This window comes from Furipterus horrens, unplaced genomic scaffold, assembly GCF_987537825.1.
Source record: "Furipterus horrens unplaced genomic scaffold, mFurHor1.1.pri manual_scaffold_11, whole genome shotgun sequence".
Classification (NCBI taxonomy): Eukaryota; Metazoa; Chordata; class Mammalia; order Chiroptera; family Furipteridae; genus Furipterus; species Furipterus horrens.
The window spans coordinates 74874024-74894082 of NW_028327181.1; the positions used below are offsets into that span (position 1 = coordinate 74874024).

General features: G+C 51.4%; 1 protein-coding gene across 1 annotated transcript; it reads right to left on the reverse strand.

The window, feature by feature from the left end:
- Positions 1-490: 490 nt before the first annotated feature.
- On the reverse strand, positions 491-18214 carry MYCBPAP (MYCBP associated protein). The gene is made up of 18 exons (XM_090292412.1): positions 18105-18214; positions 12696-12823; positions 12034-12193; positions 11767-11873; positions 10739-10922; positions 10389-10504; positions 9717-9867; positions 8710-8825; positions 8505-8620; positions 7965-8076; positions 7237-7426; positions 6628-6815; positions 5464-5610; positions 4520-4951; positions 4004-4125; positions 2966-3081; positions 2391-2536; positions 491-2219 (listed from the first exon to the last, which is right to left on the reverse strand). Exons 1-18 carry the CDS (start codon positions 18178-18180, stop codon positions 1872-1874), a joined length of 2955 nt encoding a protein of 984 aa, XP_090148538.1. The 5' UTR covers positions 18181-18214; the 3' UTR covers positions 491-1871.
- Between the last annotated feature and the right edge of the window lie 1845 nt (positions 18215-20059).

The window sequence follows — 20059 nt, forward strand, 5'->3', positions numbered from 1 at the left end:
TCTCAGGGATCCAGGTCCCAGGAGTTCTGGTTGTCCTAGTCTCATACTCTGCCATACTTGGTGATGACACTTAGAGAAGACCTGGCTCCAGGAAACATGACCCAAACGTGTGGGGCAAGGAAAGCCAGAGGCAGGAACTACTAGGGGTGACGCTATCTGTCCTACCATCTGATTCACTTCTTGTCCTGCTATCAATGCGCTCTCAGGCTCATCATCCCACACATCACCTCCCCAGGTGTGTTTCTTTCTCCTCCTGTTGGATGACTCCAGGAACAGGGACAGGGTGGGGTGCAGGAGACCTGAGGGCAGGTGTGACATGGGAGGACGTGGCCATAAGCTGCTTTCATCAAGAGGTGGCATTCAAGACACGAGACATAATGGAAATGGTAGGAAATGAAAGGTTCTTTATTGATTTGTTTGCTAACCAGATGCCCAGAAGGCTGCTTGGGCACACGAGTCAAGTGTAAAGACGCAAAGGCTCCTCAACATTCTTTATGGGACTGAGTTCGTCAGCCAGAACCATCAGGTCAGTCACCAGGGTTTCCAGCAGCCCATAGACCTGGAAGAATGGGACAAATATCACAGGCAAAGGTCTGCTCTGTGGCAAACACCTACCTAAGAGAACTCTTACCGTACTATAAGGGTGGACATATTCACACCACATTGAGACAGCTAGATAGGGGATAAAACCAAAGTGGGGAGAATTTCTGTAGAACTTTTATTTTTGCAAATAGTTTTATTTTTCAAACCAGGCAGGTGAGGTAATCCTGCACTAGCCCCTAGGAGATATGGGGACACTGGAACCTAGCATGGTTAAAGGGGCAATTCCAGGGAGACCTGGGAGACCAGGGAACAGTGCTCATTCAGTCCCCTGGGGTGGCCCAATCCTACCCTGGCCCCATAAATGACAACTTTCATTCCTGTAAGATCACAGATCATCATACTGAAATGTTTCCAAGACTATGCCCTCAGTGGGGCTGGACCTCACAAGCCTCAGCAAGTTGGTTCTTAATTTCAGAAAACCAGGGAAAAGTCCACCACATGGGTCCTCAAAAGCCCTATGAGAACTTTCTAGACTCCACTGACATTCAGAAATCTCAGTGATGACACCAGCAGCAAGTGGAAATTCTGATCATATGAGATCCAGAGTGTTACCACAATGCATGGCATAATTCCTGCTACCCAGCTCTCCCCCCGCCCCAGAGGAAACAAAGCCTCACCATTAAATGGACCTCTCCTCCAAAACAAACAGCAGCAAGGACTGAGAACCCAACACAACACCAGGATGAGTTCCTAAGGACCTACTGCTTAAGAATGCATCATTATGAAGTCTCTCTTTGGTGTTTCAAAACCCCTGCACTTGCTGGAAATCCCCTCTACATGGTGCTCCCCCAAGGAACACATCAGCCAAGACACCACAGAGAAGAAGCAGGAGTGACAGAAAGGTAAGGGTTTCTGTTCAGTTCCCCCCAGTCTATTTCCAAACGGCAGCCAGAGCGATTGATCTTCTAAAGCATAAGTCAGACAATGTCACTCCTCTGTTTAAAACCCTGTGTGATTTTTTGTTTTGCTCAGAAAATCCCTGAGTCCTTACATGGCCTACGAAGCCCCACATTACCTGCTCCCTTTTGGTGGCCCATCTGCTCTCTGCCCCCCTGGCTACTCCCTCCCCTTATATCAGTTGCTTTCCCTCCCTAGGGCACTCCTCCTCAGGGGTCCATATGGGCACCCTTCACCTCCCTTCAAGTCTCTGTTCAATGTCACCTTCTCAGGAAGACCTACCTGCCCCACCTGGACCTTCCTCACCGCCCCCCAACTCTGGTCTATGGCTCCCTTTTCCTTGCTTCTCATCATCTAACATATAGGATGTGTTACTCATTCACGAAGTCTGCCTTGCACACAAGGATGCCCTTAACTGGGGCAGCTCTGCTTCCATCATGGATGCAGTAGGCACTTATCATTTGTGGAATAAACAGGATGGATGAGGGAGTTAAGTGCACAGGGCAGTGTGAGCGAGGGCAGGGCTGAGTGCTGGGCTCCGCCATCACCTCAGTGTGCAGCCTCTTGGTGTATTTCTCCATGACCAGGGGATCTATGGGTTCCTGAGAAGGGGTGGTGCTGTCACGGGCAGAGTATTCCAAGGAAAGCCGGTCCCAACTTGAAGATTTTGTAAGTTTCTTGTCATCTTTTGCCTTGTGCTTCTTGCTGTTTAAACGGTCCTGCTTGGAGAGACGAGACACATAGCCTTCATTAACTCCTGAGAGAGGTCTAGAACTTTCTCAAGAGCAGCTCCCTGGGACAACTGCGGCATCATGCTACAGTGACCTCCCGCCAGGCCCCTGGCACCCTCCCCAGCCCCACCCTGGGCCAGACCATGTCCTAGAGCATGCCTCTTTCCCTGGCAGCTTGGTTCCTTTTTTATCTTCTTTGTCTTTGATTCCCAACTGCTTCTTTTCCTGGGCTGTCCCTTTCCGGTCCTCCTTCCCAACTCTCCCGGAAGGCAACTTCATTTCCATGGCAAAAGGTGATTTTCGATCTGAGAGAGGTGAGTGGAAGACCATGTGGCCTGTGGCCCAGCTGACCACACAGGCAGGAGTAGGGGAAAATCAAAGTGCTCTCAGCAGCTTTGAGAGAATACCCACAGGCTAAAAGCAGAGCCCCTGGTTCAAGTGTGTAACCTTGTGGAACAGGACTGTGGGGCAGGTGCAAGAGGCCTGGTTCTAGTCCCAGCTCTGCCACTCCCCCACATATGGCACAGGCAAGGCTTTCATCCTTCTAGGGCTCTGCCTGTAAACTGAGGGAACTGAACTAAGGTGATACTAAAGTCACTTTAGGGTTCTAGACCTTGGCAACAGACAAAAGGGCAGCAGGAGCCTCCTCCATGGATCACACGAGAGGGGTGTAAAAGGCTGAGGCAGAGGGATGGGGAAGAAGACTTCATGCAGGCATGGCTGCAGTGTCTGACCTAGCTCTTCTGGCATGTCCAAATAGGTGGTCTCCTTCTCAGGCAGGCCCAGCAGAGCCCTCAGCCACAGGGACTGGCTCACCAGGCTGTCAATCACATCCCGCCACAGCTGCATACTAGAAGGCAAGACACCCTGGAGAAAAGCCATCACCCTTGATTTGCCCTAAAACCTGCAGAGGTTTGGATCCTTCCCTTTCAAGATACCAGTGCCAGGAGCTGCCATGGAAATGCCATGCCCCATCTGGCCAGCATCCTCACCAGCACTTGTGCACGTGCTCATACAGAAATCTGGCTTCCACGGAGAAAGTGTCATCTGGGGCTAGGGCTCAGCTAGTCCCAACTCCAGCTTGAAACCATGGCTGGACCTTGCATGACATTTCCAGCATGAGACTCCCAGGGATGTGTTCTAAGGGCCTTGCAAAAACCTATCCCCACCCACCTCCATTTCCCTGGCTGGTGTGGCTCAGTGGGTTGGACATTGTCCTGCAAACTGAAAGGTCGCTGGTTTGATTCCCGGTCAGGGCAAATGCCTGGGGTTGAGGGCCAGATACCCTATCGATGTTTCTCTAGCACATCGACATCTTTCTCCCCATCTTTCTCCTTCCCTTCCCCTCTCTCTAAAAATAAGTAAATAAAATCTTTAAAAAAAACAAAAAACCTAATCCCCCAAGCAACTTCCAAACCGGTGACAGGAAGGCTAACAACTGAGAAGTGAGGCTTTTCATGGAAAATGCCCCCTTCTCACCGCCCTCCGGTTTCTCCTCTGTTCATTCCTCTGCTCGTTGAGAAGGAACAAGGAAAGAGAAGGAAATAAAGGCCTAGGTGCTTACTGTGCTGTGACTGTTCCGCCGGGAGCAGCACGAGGCTGCAGGGGCTGCTGTATCATGGGCCAGGCGTGGAGTGCCGGCAGCATCTCTTAGCAATCTGAGCTCAGAGGGAGCTCAGCTGCCTCGGGTCCTGGGATTGCCTGCTCAGAACCCCTGGCCTGATGCCACGAAGGGGAGGAGACAGGGCCAGCTCTCCTGGTGGTGCACCTACCACATCTGGTACAAGAAGTCGGACTGCAATGGCCTCTGTTCCTGGCACAGCTCCAGGGCTTCTTTGTTGAGCCTGATTAGGGCGTCTTCTCTCTGGTTCTCCTCAGGGAGCGTCATTACTGCCTGGCAGGGTCATAGGTACCATGAGCAACCCTTCCGCCCAGGGCACCGAGCACCTCTCTGTCCTCTAGTGATGGGCGTGGTGCTGTGAGGACTGGTGTGCAGCCATGGAGAATCTGTCTGGGCACCTTCTGTGGGAGCCTGGGGCCTCCCTCAGAAATCTGTAGCCTCGAACCCCTTTTCCAAGGTTTGCCAGGGTCAGAGAGGGAGCCCCTCCAGCACCACAGTGGCTGAGGCACCTGAGATAAGATGAGATGACCCAAGAGGTTGCTTTCTCCAGGCCCTCAGAAGGTTTTATTGCTTTGTCCATGGGGGCAAGAGGCACTGCTGGGCCACCCTCACCCTGCTGGGCTGGAGCCGCTCTCCTGCACCCTCCCCTCCAGGGTCAGGCAAGCACCTTTCTGAAGTCCTCCAGACAGAGGTTCCACTCAGGCAGGGGAAGGGCCTCCAGCTCCCAGGGCCTCTTGGCACTCCCCAAGCCTGGGCTCCCCTCCACTAGGATCTCCTCCGTGATGCTCTTCTGCTGAGAACTACTGGCTCTCAGGCCGGTCTTCTGGGACCTATAAGAATCTTGGGAGTCCTTGAGGGCCACATTCTCCTGCCGGGGCAGCTGGGATTCAGAGACTGGGGTCCTGAAGTGTGCCACAGACTCAGCGTCCATTGGGGCCTTCTCCAAATAGGCTGTCTGGGCCATGGCTGCCCGGGCCCTGGGGCCGAGCTGCTCCTCGTCACCCGGCCTGACCTCCTCAGCCTTGGCCTTGGAGGGCAGGATCATGTACTGGTGCCACAGTCTGTGCAGGTTTTGCACCACTTGGTGCCGGTAATGCAGCTACAGCAGAGGCAAGGGAAGACACTTGACAGGGAGGCTGGGCTGGGGCACCCAGAGCCTGTGAGCCTGCTCCGGTTTCCCCATCCCCTCAAGAGCACTGATGGAAGAGGCAGGGAGGAAGCTGGCAGCAGGGGTTGTGGCCACAGGGTATCCCCACTTCCCCTTCACTCTGAGCATCTCCAACCTCAAGCCCCCTTTTATTTATTTATTTTTTTGGTATGTGAGCTTCCCAGGAATATCAAGTTTGAATGAAGGAGGTTATGAAACTGTTCTCACCAAATGTCCACTTAGGAGCTAAGTTATCTTGGGCAAATTACTTAACCCCGCTGGGCCCAGTTCCTTCCATGTACAGTGAGGCTATAAATAGTGCCCATCTCACAGGGCTGCTGGGAGGATAAATGGGTGAGTTACTCATGGAAGGTGCTCAGGACAAGTCCTGGCCTGTCAGAGGGTTTGCTATTCCTTCCATCCAGGGAATGCACGAGGGGCAGGGGCCAGGGCTGGGCCTGTACCCGAGGATTCCTGTGGTGGAACACGTCCTCCTCCGTGAGATAGGTGTCCACTGGTGTCTGCGCACGCTCCGGGGTCAGGACCCCATCCAGCAGCTCCCCCAATATGCTCTGCATGATGGTGACCGCCTCGTGGGAAGCCAGCTCCTTCTGGGGAAGAAAAGGGGGCACAAGACTGGCTCAGACTTTCAAAACCCATGTTGCATACCAGAGGGGAGCCAGATCCCTGGGAACTTTGCATCTTCCTGCCATTGTCTGTCTGTCTGTCTGTCTCTCTCTCTCATACACACACACACACACACACACACACACGCACAGAGCTGTTCCCAGACTCAAAACCCCTTGAGTCTTCCCAAACATCCTTGCTCCCTAAAAGAATCCTGAGGTCGGGCCAGTTCCAGAGAAGCTGCTCCCCTGTGAGATGAGGAGGTCACAGTCAGCATTTCCCATGGATTAGGAAGAAGGGCCAGGGCGAGGGGCAGGGGCAGCACCATTTGGGCCTTGCTGAGAATGTGACTTGGCCACAAAGTCAGTATCACAGAAACAGGGGCATCTCGAAAGAGAGGCCAGTCCCATACTGGTGATGAGTAAAGCAGGCATCGCATTTGTCAAAACTGTCTGTGATCACCACAGGTTGAGCCCCAGCTGAAGGAGCTGGCTCATGTTTGGGGGCCACTGTGAATAAAAAAGCACAGCTTTCCACAAAATCCCACAAAGCACAGCACTAGATAGCCAGGCTATGGACCTGATGGGGGTCCAGCAGATTCCCACTTCCTACCGCACACTCACTCTTGCGTGCTGGCCTCAATGGTTCCATTGTTCCCTGTGGTTCTGCCTGGTTTTGAAGTCTTGCCAGTTACATGCGACTCCACTCGAGGGTACCAGGCAGCAGTGAACGAATATAGTACCAGGATGCAGGGTTGTTCCTGTTTGTGCTCAAGTACTTCCCGCAGTCTCATCCCTTCCTGGCAGTGGGAGCCCTGCACGGTGGAGCTCAAGGCTGTCCCCCTCTCTTGCCTCCCCACCCCTCTTTTACACCACAAAGCCCTGAGCAGTGTCTGTTGAGCAAGAGTAGCTGGGAGGAACAAGACCCCTGCAGGCAGTGCTAAGAAGCAAACCAGAGTAACCTATCTGCTGTCCACACGGCCACGGTCCTGGGTCCCTTACCTGCAGTAACATCTTCTCATTCCTATAAATGTCCTGGGCCAGGGAGACTGCACGGAGATTGACCTGCAGCACAGCGCCTCCTAACAGGGTGGGATGGGTTACAAACTCCCAGAACTCCCTGAAGATCCCAGCAGTCAAAGACTTGAAGAAGAAGGTAAAGGTTTTAGTTTCTCCAGGGAGAATCACACCTGAGAGGGACAGAGACAGAGGTTTTCACCAAGGTGAAGCTCAGTAAGCCCGAAGCCTGCATGTCTGAAGTTAACTGAGCCCTAAGCCTAAGCAGATCCTTTAACTGAGCTCCAGGTAGGGTGACCAACGGTCCTGCTTTGCCCAGGACTGAGGGGTTTCCTGAGATGCGGGACTTCTCGTGCTAAAAGGGGAAGGTCCCTGGCAAACAGGCCCCAGTTGGTCACCTTGGCCTCAGGCCTGTGCCCCAGTGGCTCACCTCCCTGCTTCCAACAAACATGAATCGTTAGGAGATGACACACATCGCAGAAGAAATGGAAGGAAGGAGGCAAGGGAAAGGGGCTTCAACCTGTAGGAGCTGGGCATTAGCTAGACTTCAGCATCTCGGACATCAAGGTGAGGAGGGCCGCTTCTCCTAGGTACCTTTCCGATTATTAAAGTAAAACTGCTGCATCCTGTTTCTCTTCAGGTCTTGAAAAGAGTCCAGCTGGGACTGCCGCCGCCAGTCATACCAAATGGCTACTGTGCCATTATTGACCACGGTCAGTTCTGAAGATGTTTTCTGCCCTTCTAGAGTTTCAAAGGTCAAGCGGACAGCAATTCCAACATGCTTCTGAGAAAGGAGGAGTTATGAGAAATGTCTTTGAGGGAGGCACAGGCCTGGGGCGATGAACTCATCCTGGTTTTCCAGGGACTTTTCTGGGTTTAGCACTGGAAGTCCTGTGTCTTGGCCTTCCAGGGCCTGGCTGCTCTCAAAGTGGTGTCACACCCCAAGAGTGGCCATCCCTGCGGTGCCAGCAACAATAAGAAGAGAAGATAAAACAGATTTTATATCTGATGAACATTTCTGCTCCATAGCATCAGAAGAATCTTTTAGAACCTTCTTAGAGCCACACCCCTGTGAGGATTTGCTTATTTACATGCCTGGGGGCTAGGTACAAACTGGGTGGCTTGTGACACTCTCTTTTCAGCCTTGTGATTTTATTCTGGCTCCAGTTAGCTTTGCTGTTACCATTTTCAGACATGCTGAATGCATGACCAGCTAAAAATGCAAGGAGGAGACTGCAGGCCCTTTGTGACAGCCAGTCTTCTTGAGACTGCACCCTAGGGAAGCCCACGCAATAGATGGGTGAGGGTATAAGCAGGCTTACCTTGTCCTCTGCATTACTGCCTCTGACCCAGCAGGCTGGCTTCCCACAGAACAGCAGAGAAGGGCCAAGAATAGGCATGGGGACCACATCAGGGTAACGTGTTACTGAATCTCTGCAAGAAAAACCAATGACATATTTTTCCCTGAAGCTGCCATAGTCTTGCCACATGGAGCCCACAGAAATGGTTGCCAGCAAGTCTGGAGAGGTGCCCTGCTCTGTTCTTCAAGAGAATGTCATCAGCTCCACTGGAGCTCAGCTTTGTCCTGCTACATACCTACAGGTGGGAGGTTCTTGGACACACGCAGACTCTTCTTGCTGAGGCACTCGGTGTGCACAGCCCTGGGAGAGTCTGGAGCGGCTCCACTTACCAGCAACAGAGTGCCTGGGAAATCCCCATTAGGAGTTGGTTGGTGAGGGTGAACAGAAGGCCACAGGAGGGGGTGGCAGTCACTACGAGAGGCTGGAACGGAGGCACCCTGATTGCAGGGAGGGAAGCCTGCCCTTTAACACTGTTGGCGCTAGGGCCCAGGCCCGACTCACAAGTTCACTGTGTCTGTAGAGGAACTTCTCTGGCTTCTTTCGAACACCGGAAAGTCTTCTGCTGTAACAACTGAGAAAGGCTGCCCTCTGCCCACCACCTCCAGGCCATCAATATCCTCAGAGAGAGCAAGAAAGGAAACATTAGCTGACTGAAGACAGGTGCCACCCTAAGGGGCCTCAGAGAGGGCACAGAAGCATCACCAACCTGCTGGCTAAAATCCAGCTCTGCCATGATGCTCTGCAGCTCCTGGCGTCGGTGGATCAGAAACAGACTCCGATCCCAGGTGTATCGGTACCGAGCATCCTTCCGGGCCAGCAACCCTACAGCAGGGTCCAAGGACCCTCAGTGTGGGCTGTTGCCATGCCCCTACCCCTCACTCTCATGGGCTCTGAACACACCCATCCCAGCACCATTTCTGGAAAAGGGGAAAATACAGCTTCCCTGCACAGCTGGGCTGCAGTCCCCCCACCCCGTCCCTTCTGCTTCAGCAATCCAACACAGGCCTGCTGCAAAATGAGCTTCCAAACCATCAAATCTTTAGATGATAATAAAAACAACAAGAGCAGCCACCTTTTATTCAGTGTTAACAAAGGGCCAAAACCTCCTAATACACATCATGCCAAGCTTCATTTAACCTTCTCACAACCCCTTCAGTATTTAACAGGTGTTGGCACCGAGGGCCAAGGAGGTCAAAAACTTGCTCTGAACCTAGGCAGTCTGGCAGCCTTGAAAGCAGTGCTACCCAACAGAAATAGCATGCAAATCACAAATGTGAGGCCCATAATTTTAAATGCTCTAGATGGTTAAAAGGGTAAAAAGAAACAGGTGGGATTAATTTTTAGTAATACAGTTTAACCCATTGTATCAAAAATATTATTCTTCCAACATGTGATCCATATAGAAATTACTAATAAGATATATTTTGCATACAAACCAATGTGTAGTTTACACTCACAGCCCATCGCCATTCAGACTAGTCACATCGCAGGTGCTCAGCAGCCACAGGGGTTCACAGCTGCCGCACAGGGCAGCGTACGCAGCCCTAGAGCCTCTGCTCCCATGTGCTTCCGCCACCGCTTGTATCTATCACTGTCTTATTGAAGAGGGAAGTGGACCTCCACAGGATTATGGGACTTGATCCTTGGTTGGTCTCATAGCACCGCCATGCTGTGCCCCCTCCCAGGCCAGTCGCCAGCTGCCCTGCTCCTCACCCATCTCCTTCTGGATGGAGTGTGGCTTCCTGATGTGAGTGATTGGCTCCAGGAGACCACGCTGAGTTTTTGTCTTCGTCATTACCAGTCCCGTTGTTTCATCTCCCAAGTATTCCAGTCGACTCCAGAACCCACTGGTCTCCTCGGAGCACTGGCAAGGCAAGGCAGACATGTCAGATCACCTTGGAGAGAGGCTAGTGTGGGGCCTGGGAGACAAGAGCACAGCAGACGGCAGACGCTGGCTCTGGGGACGCGCTGCAGCCGGGAGAGCAGGAGAGCAGCACACACTTTCTTGTCCTCAGGATGCCCTCCTGTCGCCTTGACCTGCCCCCAGACAGTGTGGGTGGCACAGGCATTGCACTGACATACGGACACAACATGCCCTGGTTGTCCAAAAGCTGGGGCCTCAGCTTTGAAGAGAGAACACTGAGACTATTCTAATAGCTCAGTACCTACGCTTTCTCCTCAACTCACTACCAGTGACCACCACAGGATGAATTACTTAACTGGCCAATCCCTGAATGCCCAGTAATAGAATTTTGTGAAGGCCATTGAGGGCTTCACAATGCTTGGCAACGGATAATTTGTTTTGTCCCCAACTGTGCAAACCAAGGCATCCGTGGCTGCATCCAGACCTCCTCCTCACAGGGCCCTTGGGCACGCTGTCCTTACCTTCCCATCGTGCTGCGTTGGAAGTATTCGGTCAATGAGCTCCCGTTCCTCCTGGATCTGTCTGTAGGTCTCCCCTGTGTGCATCAGCAGCTCGCCGACAGGCTTCTGCAGGCGTTCTAGAGAGAGAGAGAGCCAGGGATGTGGTGCCTCTAGCAGAGCAGAACAAATGGGCCCAGCACTCAGCACTGGTCAATCCCATCATGGGGCTGATCTCAGAATCCACTAGGTGAGAAACCCGGGGGAGCAAGTAAGTGGCCTGAATGCATCTCTGCACAGGTGCTGGGAGGGGACCCCCAGCAGCAGGCCGGGTGCCGGCTGAGGCCGGGCAGGGGCCTGTCTGTGCTGCTCACCGCTGAGGGCCTCCCGCTGCCTCTTCCACAGGGCTAGGTTGCGCTGCCAGTTTTTCATGAAGTTGTGCTGAGGAGGCGGGGCCCAGGGCTGTGCCTTCTCTTCTTTGGGGGCTCTCTGCTTTGTCTCTTCTGTAGCTGAGATGAGGGTCATCAGACAGGGCGGTGTGTTTATCAGCTCAGCCAGCTGAAAAGTACAACAGGAGTGTGTGGAGGGTGGTGACGGTGAGAGACGCTAAACTGGGGCTGATACCTCCCCAGGCCAGAGTCCCTACTGTCCTCCCACGCTGCCAGGATCCCTTCTCCACAAGACCCTAAGACTGGGAGTGACCAGAAACAAACCACAGGACCAGGGCGGGGGTGGGGTGGGCTTGGAAACCGCTGTCAGTCCCCTCACCCCCAGAACGGGGACCTCTGTCCTAAGATTGTGTTCGAAACCTTTCCATTGTGTCTGTCTTACAACTGACGTTAATTGGCACCTCCACCTGCAGGGTGACTGAGCCATTTTTATACGAGCCCAGGCCTCTTGGCCCCTGAACAATGAGATTTTTTTTTTGCCTAGAACCAGGGAAAGGAAGGAACCGAGACAAAGAGAAGCACTGCATGATGGGAAAGTCAGAAAGACAGGCTGACTCTTGATGTGGCCCTGGGAGCTGCGGGAGGCTGGCTTCCTCCAGCATGTGGACCGAGGAGGAGAGCAGCCCAGTCTTCGGAGAAGAGAGAAAGAAGGCCATTAGGGAGCATGGGCCTGGAGCCCTGCTGTCTTTCTGGTTTCAGTCTAACTGAGCCCAACACACTATTGCGTTTGAGTTCCTTGAGGCACCTCTGTGCCCTCGAAGTGACTGCTTGACCTCAGCTGAAGCTATCTTAAGTTGGCTTCACTATTTCAGGGGGTGGATCACTTATCACTTCAGACTCAGGGTCCAGAGACTGGACTTTCTGGTTAACCCCAGGCCTGCCTGGCTCTGCCAGGTGTGAGACTGAATGACTTCAGTGACTTCTCTCCCCCGGCAGCTCCCGTACAAACGAACCTGGGTGTTCCCTTGAGCAACTGCAATTCTCTTGAAGTCCTGGAGACTCCCCAAGATGTGGTGGGGCAGGATCTCATCACCACCACTATAAAAACTATCACCCGGACCTGGGGGTGGGGGGTTGGGGAAATAGGAGGTGAAAGACAAGCTGTAGCTTGCAGATATAAACAATTCAAGGGGGCTGCTCTCTGAAGGAGGGCCCATTTTCTTTCAAGGCTGACCCATGAATTCAGAGACCAGCGATGCCAGGGCTGAGGCTGGGCATACCAGAGTAGTCCAGGGGCTTTGTGGCCGCATCTGGAGTAGCAGGATATGCTACTAAGTGGCAGACCTTCCTCCTAGAATCCTTGGGTTTGAGTTTACGGATAATAAATTTCTGGGTAATGACAGGTTTATCTCCTGTTTTAATAAAGCGAGGAATGTGTTGCTAAAAAAGAAACAAAACAGAAGAGAATTCCACTTGAGATCTGGGGGAGGAAAAACACCACCCATCTACTCTGCCCTAATTCTTCATGGAATTCCTGAAGGCTGACAAATCTGTTTCTCTAGCTCTGCCCATATGTTCTGTCGAAATACCTAATTCTCTAAGTCAACAGACATGAGACTTAATAACGTCCTGGAGGGAAGGGGGAAAGAAACACATTATGCCTCCAGACAAGTCAGGTGACAAGTGGCTGACTCCTCCAGGTACAGGCTGGGGTTAGGGATTAGCAGCTTTATCCTCATCTGTACCTGTGCTTCTCAAACTCATCACTTCCCTTTTGTGAAAGGGGAGTCATGGTTCTTGCCTCCATGGGGAGCAAGGTCCCCCATCATCTCGCTCCCCTGTGGGGAAGCAGTAGTGATGGTGGACATGGCTGATGTGCTAGACCGCGCAGGCTGGATGGACAAAGTTCCTGCAGGAAGGGATCCCTGGACTTCATCCTTACCTTCTTCAAGTCGTCCTTCTTAATGGCTAAGGCAAGAATGTCATCTCCTTGTAGGACATTGCTAACAGGCTCAGGTTCTTCCTGAATGGGGGGTGTGAGCTGTTCAGATACCTTTGCTCGCTTCTTTTCTGAAGAGGAGCAGAAAGTTACAAATGCTTAAAAATAGATATATATTAGACTCCATGGTTGGGGGGCAGAACTGGTCAGCTGGATGCTGCCAAGGAGACCTGGGCAGCACTTCACTGGGGCAATGGGAGTCCTTTCTTGAAGGTCCCCCCACCCGTTGCCCTTGGCCTGCCACAGTGACTGAGGCTTCCGTAGCCAAAATTGAGATCAAACGATGTTCCATTCCAGGCTCTTCTACTTATAAGCTGGACAACCTAGGACACACCACTTAGCCTCTCTTAGCCTCGGTCTTCCATTTTCTAAAAGGAGGAAGCTGGACTAAATGAGCGGTTCCCAAATATTAGCCAAATGTTTGCCTCAGAATCTTCTGGAGAGTTTCACAAATACAGCTTCCTGGCTCCTATGTGGAACCAGGGCCTGGGAAGCTGTATTTTCTAAAATGGTGGTTCTGATGCACAGTGGTTTGGGGCAACAGGACCAGATGCTTTCTTAGCCTTCTCCGTTGCTGGTACTGATCCATTCTCCTGGGTGAAGGCATCAGGTTTCTTAAGACACTGGTTAAAACATAGATGCTCTGGGGGAAAACAGAACATTCACAGCTGACCATTTATTTCATGCTCTTTCATTTAATAAATACTGTTTAAGTATTTTCTACGTGCCAGGCACTGCGCTACGCTCTGGGGATATAGGGCAGAGATTCAGGCTTCAAAAAGCACACACCCATGGGAGACAAGGGGTCCCAGCAACTAGGGGAGCAGCCAGGGGTCTCAGCCCAATTTTGGGGGGTAGTGAGGGAGGGCTTCCTAAGGAGGTAATGTTTAAACTGAGAGCTGAAGGATGAAGAGAACATAGACAAGGGGAAGGGTTTGGGGAAGGGGCATTCTAAAGGGACTAGCATAAAGAGGCCTAGGGGAAAAAAGGCCTAGAGGCAAGAGAGAATAGAACACATCCCTGGAACTCAAAGTATGTGTTTTTAAAACAGCTGTAGTGAAGCGAGGCGGGAGGTAGGAAGCCATGCCTGGAGAGGGAAGTAGGAGCCGTATCACGAAGTTTAGTGAGCCGTGTAAAGGACTTCAGTCTTCAGGAATAGATTAGGGGGTACAAGACTGAGGACAAGATTATCTAGGAGTCTACGCAGTAATGAAGGGGTTGATGACAACAGTGGCTTATGGGACTGGAGAAGAGCGGAGAGACCTGAGCCTAGTTCTCTCACGTGCTGTGCCGGAGCACCGCAATCAAAACTCGTGGGCAGAAGCGAGTTATTCTCCAATGAGGACACACTCCCTGCCTTCCTTCCACAGAGCTGGGTTAACAGTTTCAGATGCATCTCGTTTCTTTGGCTGGAATCCTCCTGTCTGCTGCCCCCTGGTTTAGAATGATTTGATGTAAGGTGCTACAGAAAATAATCAAAAGAAAACCTGAGTTCTGACTTCAGGGACTTTGAAACAGAACTTGGTTTTGTCCACTGCTTCTCACAGGACTCTAGTTTTTCAGAGGCAATACGGCTAAAACATCAAAGCCGGTGTTTGGGTTATGAAAGTCAAACTCTTTTTTTAGAAAATGCCCACATAATTGGCGGCAATAAATAAATAAATACAACAAACCCCAAGCTAGAGTCATTCCAAACGTAGCTCTAAATTCTGCCTATGGGCCAGAGTTCAGCTCCTCAGCAATGGGGTCAGAGGAAACTCAGGAGCATCGTCAGCTAAACTGCATGGCTCTGGTCCCATCTGCCACCACGTGGGGACATGCAGCCTTAGGTTTTGTTTGATTTCTACTCACCCCACCCTCCTTCTGCACAGTTATCAAAGTTGGTGGCAGCCCAAGAGAGAATTGGTCTCAAATGAGGGTCTGCTTTTATAAATATTTTTGTATTATTTCTATTTTCCAGGACGTCTGCTTCCTCTGTCCATTACTTTTGCTGGTTCTGCATCTCCCCAAGGGATTAAAGATATCCAGCTCTGTGCTTTCTGTTGGTGGGTGTATCATTATCACATTTGAATTTATAAAACTTCACCATTGCTGAAGATTTCTGAAATAGTCAGTGAAACTCTGGTCTGAGGTTTTTCTGAGAAGGTTGTCTTAATATGCAGTTAGGGAATGTGTGTTCTACTTAACAAAATATTGAAAATCATACATACATTTTTAAACTTCAATTCACCCTGGACAATATTTACCAAGCACCTTTTAGATGCTATAAACTATAGAGAAGGTGGTATAAAAGGTTAAAATATGGCTCCTTCTGCTGAGGAACTGAAAGTGCACCAGACGCTAACATACATCAATCATAACATAAAGGCCTAAAATTAGTGGCACAGATAATAGCTTTGGTTACCTATCAAAGCAGGAACAAGTGGATGTGGATCATACAGTCTAGGGCTCTAACCAAAGGTTCAGAAGACAGCTGCAACACTCAGAAGAAGCCTCACAGGCTAAGGTCTTGAAGGGCAGGAAGGCTTTGCACAGGTGGAGCAGCAGACAGAGGTGTTTCAGGTGCAGTCATGGTCAGAGCAAAGGTGGAGGTGGGGCTGAGTAGGGTATTTGTGAGGCATGGTGACACAGAAGGCTCGTTGGGGGACGTGGGGGTGATATTGGGAATGAAAGGAAATCCAGGTCATGATGGCTTTGTAAAGCAAAGCTGAAGCATCTGCTCTTCCTCTGTTGGCAGAAAGGTTTGGTCCAGGAGAATGAAATGAAAGCAGTATTTCAGAGCGATTCATCCAGTGAAGGTAAGCCAGGTGGGCTAGAGGGGCAGAGGCAAATTGGGGAGACCAGGGAGGAAGAGCAATCCCATGGAGGTCACTTTAGGGCCCAGGGGAAGACCGTGAAGGGTCAAAGTGTGTCTCACTACTGAAAGTGTGGAGACCTAGGTATTTCCTTTTCTCTGGTCTGGAAACCCAAGCTGAGTGGGGCTCCTGATGAGTCACACAGCTGGCATTTCTCCCTTGATCCTCACGCCAGGCCCCTTGAGTGGGGCAGTCAGGTGACAGCTCTGCTGGAGCTAGACCAGGCATCTGGAAGCAAGGTGTTCAGGTTGAGGTGGGAAGGGAATGGGGGGATGGGGGGGAGAAGGGCTAGCCACAGAGGGAGAAGGAACCTGGACTCTATTTTTCTGCTTCTTGCTTAATCTAAATGTTATTCTTTTTTGGGTTGATTAAACGCTTCAGGAAATTCTGATCTCAGGGTTGTGCTGGGGGAACCCAGGGAGGGACTGTCCCTACCAGGGCTGAGCTTTACTTGATGAGGGAGGGGGACCTGGACTTCTGGGAAGACTCCCACGTTTCTTAGCAATGAGACCTGAGAGTCAAAAGGACTGGGACCTCTAAACAAGTTTACAGTGACAATATTTGCTTGCCTTTTTGCTTATAATTCAGAGACCTTGGAGAAACATAGCACAAGATTACAAGGTTACATTTGTTGATTAGCTGTGTTATAGTGAGGGGAGAGGGAAGTAGTTAGAGGCTTCCCCTGATATATTTTGGGGAACTAAACACTTTGGTTTTTTACCTCCTCACCCTGGTGCATGTTATTTACTCAAGGGATATTTAATAAACTCAATTTCCCTTTATTAAAAATAAATATGCAGCCCTGGCCAGGTAGCCCAGTTGGTTAGAGCTTCAGTTTGATACACACATACAAGAAGCAACCAATGAATGCATAACTAAGTGGGACAACAAATCAATGTTCCTTTCTCTGTCTCTCAAATCAATAAATTAAAAAAAATTTTAAGTAAATAAATACGCAGCAAAAAATCTTTCCTTGATTTGTTCCAATCTGATAAGATGTCCAGAAAACTAGGTACACAGCAGCTAGGAAAGCCCTTGACTGCCCTTGGGAAAGGAGACCAGCTATTCTTCCCTCTTTCTCTCTTAACTGTTAAAAAGTGTATCATGAAACAGCAGCATGATGCAGCCCAAATTGGACTTTCACACTACAAAGAAGCATTAAAGAAAGCCATCCTGCAAAGTGGCTAAGCTCCTGTCAGTTGGACTCCAGGCCACCTCTCTGTCCTCACCCTGGGCTTTCGCTGAGACTCTGCGCTGGGTCTCTCCAGGGCCTGCAAGGACACAGAAAACCCTTTCATGATCTGACCCGTGACCACCTGCGCAGGCCCCTCTGCCTCTCTCCCTTCTCCACACTCACTACCTCTGCCCTGGCCACCAAGGTCATACATGTTCACAGTTCCATGCCTTAGCTCATGCTAATCCCTAGACCTGAAGAAGGAAACTGCTCCTTTGTTGTTGTTCTTGACCACAGATGACACCTTCTTCAGAAAACCTTCCCTCCTAAATCTACCATCCTAGGCCTAGGTCAGGCGCCCTGAGCCCCCCTAATGCCTGTAGGCACCTACATCCCAGCATTTATATTGATTGTCCGGTTACTCCTCTGGGAGTTCATTAGACTGAATTGCTTGAGGGCTGGGGTCATACAGTGAATACCGAGGCCTTTGTTGCCCAGCACAGTGCTCACACACATCAGACCCTCACTAAGTGGAAACAGCAAATAAAGATGGACAGGAGGGTGAGTTGCAAATGGCAACATGTCCATGGGGGTCAGTCTGCTGTCAGGCACACTGGGGCTCTCCCACCTGGGACCAGAGGACAGCTGCAGAGGCCAGCAAGCTGTCACATCTAGTGACTGCCACCAGGTTAAAGAAGTAGGACAGGTATCACCCAGCTGGAAAGGGCATGTAGTGGGAAAAAGTAGTCAGAAACAGAACTAGCCAAGTTAGCATTTTGGGGCATTTTTCCAGCAGGACTCTTAGGAGACACCCCCCACAAATCCCACCGAGGCTGCTGGTTTCACCACCACCTCAGCATGTTACTTGTATTATTTCCTGCACTTCTTTCCTCAAGGACCCCATGTCCTGGCCCTTTTTGTCTTAAACTCTTTCCTGGCTCTTCTGCACCCTCCCCCCCACAACAGGGATCCCCCCCTTCTGCATTCCATCCTAAGATATGGTTCCAGGTAGGGGTCTCCTATGTCTTCCTGCCCAAGGCCATCTTCCCAATAATTGATCCTTGAGGCCTTAGTCAGTCCCCACTTCCTATGTCCCCATCCTCTAGGCCCCAGTGTCCTGTGCCCACCTCCCTTACTGGGTTCTCCACCTTGTTCACCATCCCTTAAGGTATGCAGTACGCCTTGTCCCGTACCCCATTCCCCAGTGATCTTTACCTCCCTCCTGGTGGCACCACCATTTTCCAGCCCCCCTGTCGTGAATCCCATCCAAGAACCCCTGCCCTTGCTGAGTTCTCCTGCTCTCCCAAGGCAGCCAGAGCCAACCTTTGATGCTTTCTGCGGCCTCCAAGAATTTGCCTGCAGGTATTCTGAGGCGGGATTCCTTCTTTAGAGGTTTCATAGTGTTGCCAGGTCTTGCGTGGTCACACCCCGCGGGGACCCAAATAACGTGGCCGTGTGGCACCCCCCGCGACACTGCGACCCAGCCCACGCCTGCCAGCGGCAGCCGCTGCGTCCATAGCAACCAGCGCCCCGCGCTCCGGCGCGCACCCACCGAACAGCCTGGGCGGAGACTGCTTGGAAGTAACCTTTTTCATCGGGTCGCTCGCACGAGCCCGCCAATGCCGGCTCCTTCCTAGCGCGAACCCTGAGAACACCGCGAGGCTAGATCGTGACGTCACGGACAGCGCAGGCCAGCGCCGTGACATCACCAGCCAGGTGGGCGCGGGTTGCGGCGATCCGATGAGCTGGGGGTGGGGGTATGGCGTGCGTGACCGGTCTCGCTCCCCTGGGCACTAGGCGAGCGGGTGTCTTGGCTGCCAGCCCCGTCCCGGACTGCCCCGACACAACCGCCGTAGGATCGGTGCTGAAAACCCATGGAGGGCTTCCTTTGGATTTTGGTTTTTGCGGCCCCTGCCTGTACCCTGGTTGCGCCTGGTGACATCCCTCGCCCACTCTCGCTGCAGCCACTTTGTACTTCCATCACTTCTCAAATCAGCCAACTTCACCTCACCCCCGCCCCAGCGTTGGGGCCTTCTCATACTGCTGGTTTCAGTCCTTGACCCCCAATTTCAAGCAGCCCCTCTATTATCTGAACTTTATAATTGCACCCAGTTCATTTTTTTCCCAGAGCCTTAATGCATTCTGGAATTATTTTATGTGGTTGCTTGTTGTCAAGCTTGCTGTGAGAATGTAAACTCCATAGGAGCAGGGAAGCTTGTCCCTTGTTCCCACCCCCAATCCAAAGTTTAACCTATAGTAGTTACTCTGGCTTTAGGCCAGACAGAACTGGGTTCCAGACCCAGCTCTGCCTGCTTGCTAGCTGTGTGTTCTTGGGTCAGTCCCTTGCCTCTCTTGAGGCACAGTTCTCTCACTTATAAAATGAAGGTCAGAATGCCCTCTTGCACAGGGCCACTGTAAGGATTAACAGAGCTTGTATTTAAACGCCACAAACACTCATGAGACACTAACCTGTTTGCTCAGCTTTGAGAGGGCTTTTTCCCTTTGGGAAGTTACACAGCTTCTGGGGAGGCTGGCTGGGGCAGAACAGAGACCTAGGGGCTGTTTGGGAGGATTCAGTACTCAGTGCTTTCCATGGCTGAACAATATTCCATTACATACCACATTTTGTTTATCCATTAATCTGCACATTTGGTTTTGCACGTGATTTTGCATTCAATTTCAGAGATTCTCTGAAGTTCATTTGTGTGCTCCGGGGATGAGTTGAACTGAGGTCAGTGTGCCTTAGACATAGAGCTGGGTTTTCTGAAAGTGGGTTTTCAACTCTGATGTATGTGCTCAGGGGTTAGTGATTAACCACAACTTGGGAAAGGCAGGATAGATATTCCTAGAGGAGGAGCATGTGAGGGGAACCACTTAAGGTAAGAGTTCAGCACGCAGGTCGGGCATTAGTCACTCCACTCCACGTAAGGACACAGCAGGAACCAAGGCTTGCGGGGAGGGGAATAAAACATAAGTTCAAGTTCAGGGAACAGCATCCTTTAGCCACCATAACTTAAGTTGTCTCCTCCCAGCTCAGCAACAATGAGCAACCTCTTTGAGCCCAGGGAGAAGCAGGTGGCAGGGTAGACAGAAGACATGGCATCAGTTATTGCTTCATGTCTCTGTTTATTTTCACCCAGCCGGGTGCTGGACATGTCCTTGGCTCCTCTTTACAGAAACTAACCAACCTCCCTAAAAAAAAATGTGTTTCCTGCATAGGCTGCATCATCCCTTTCCAGGGGCAGCCACCCTCCAAAGCCTGAGGCTGGGGCAGTCTG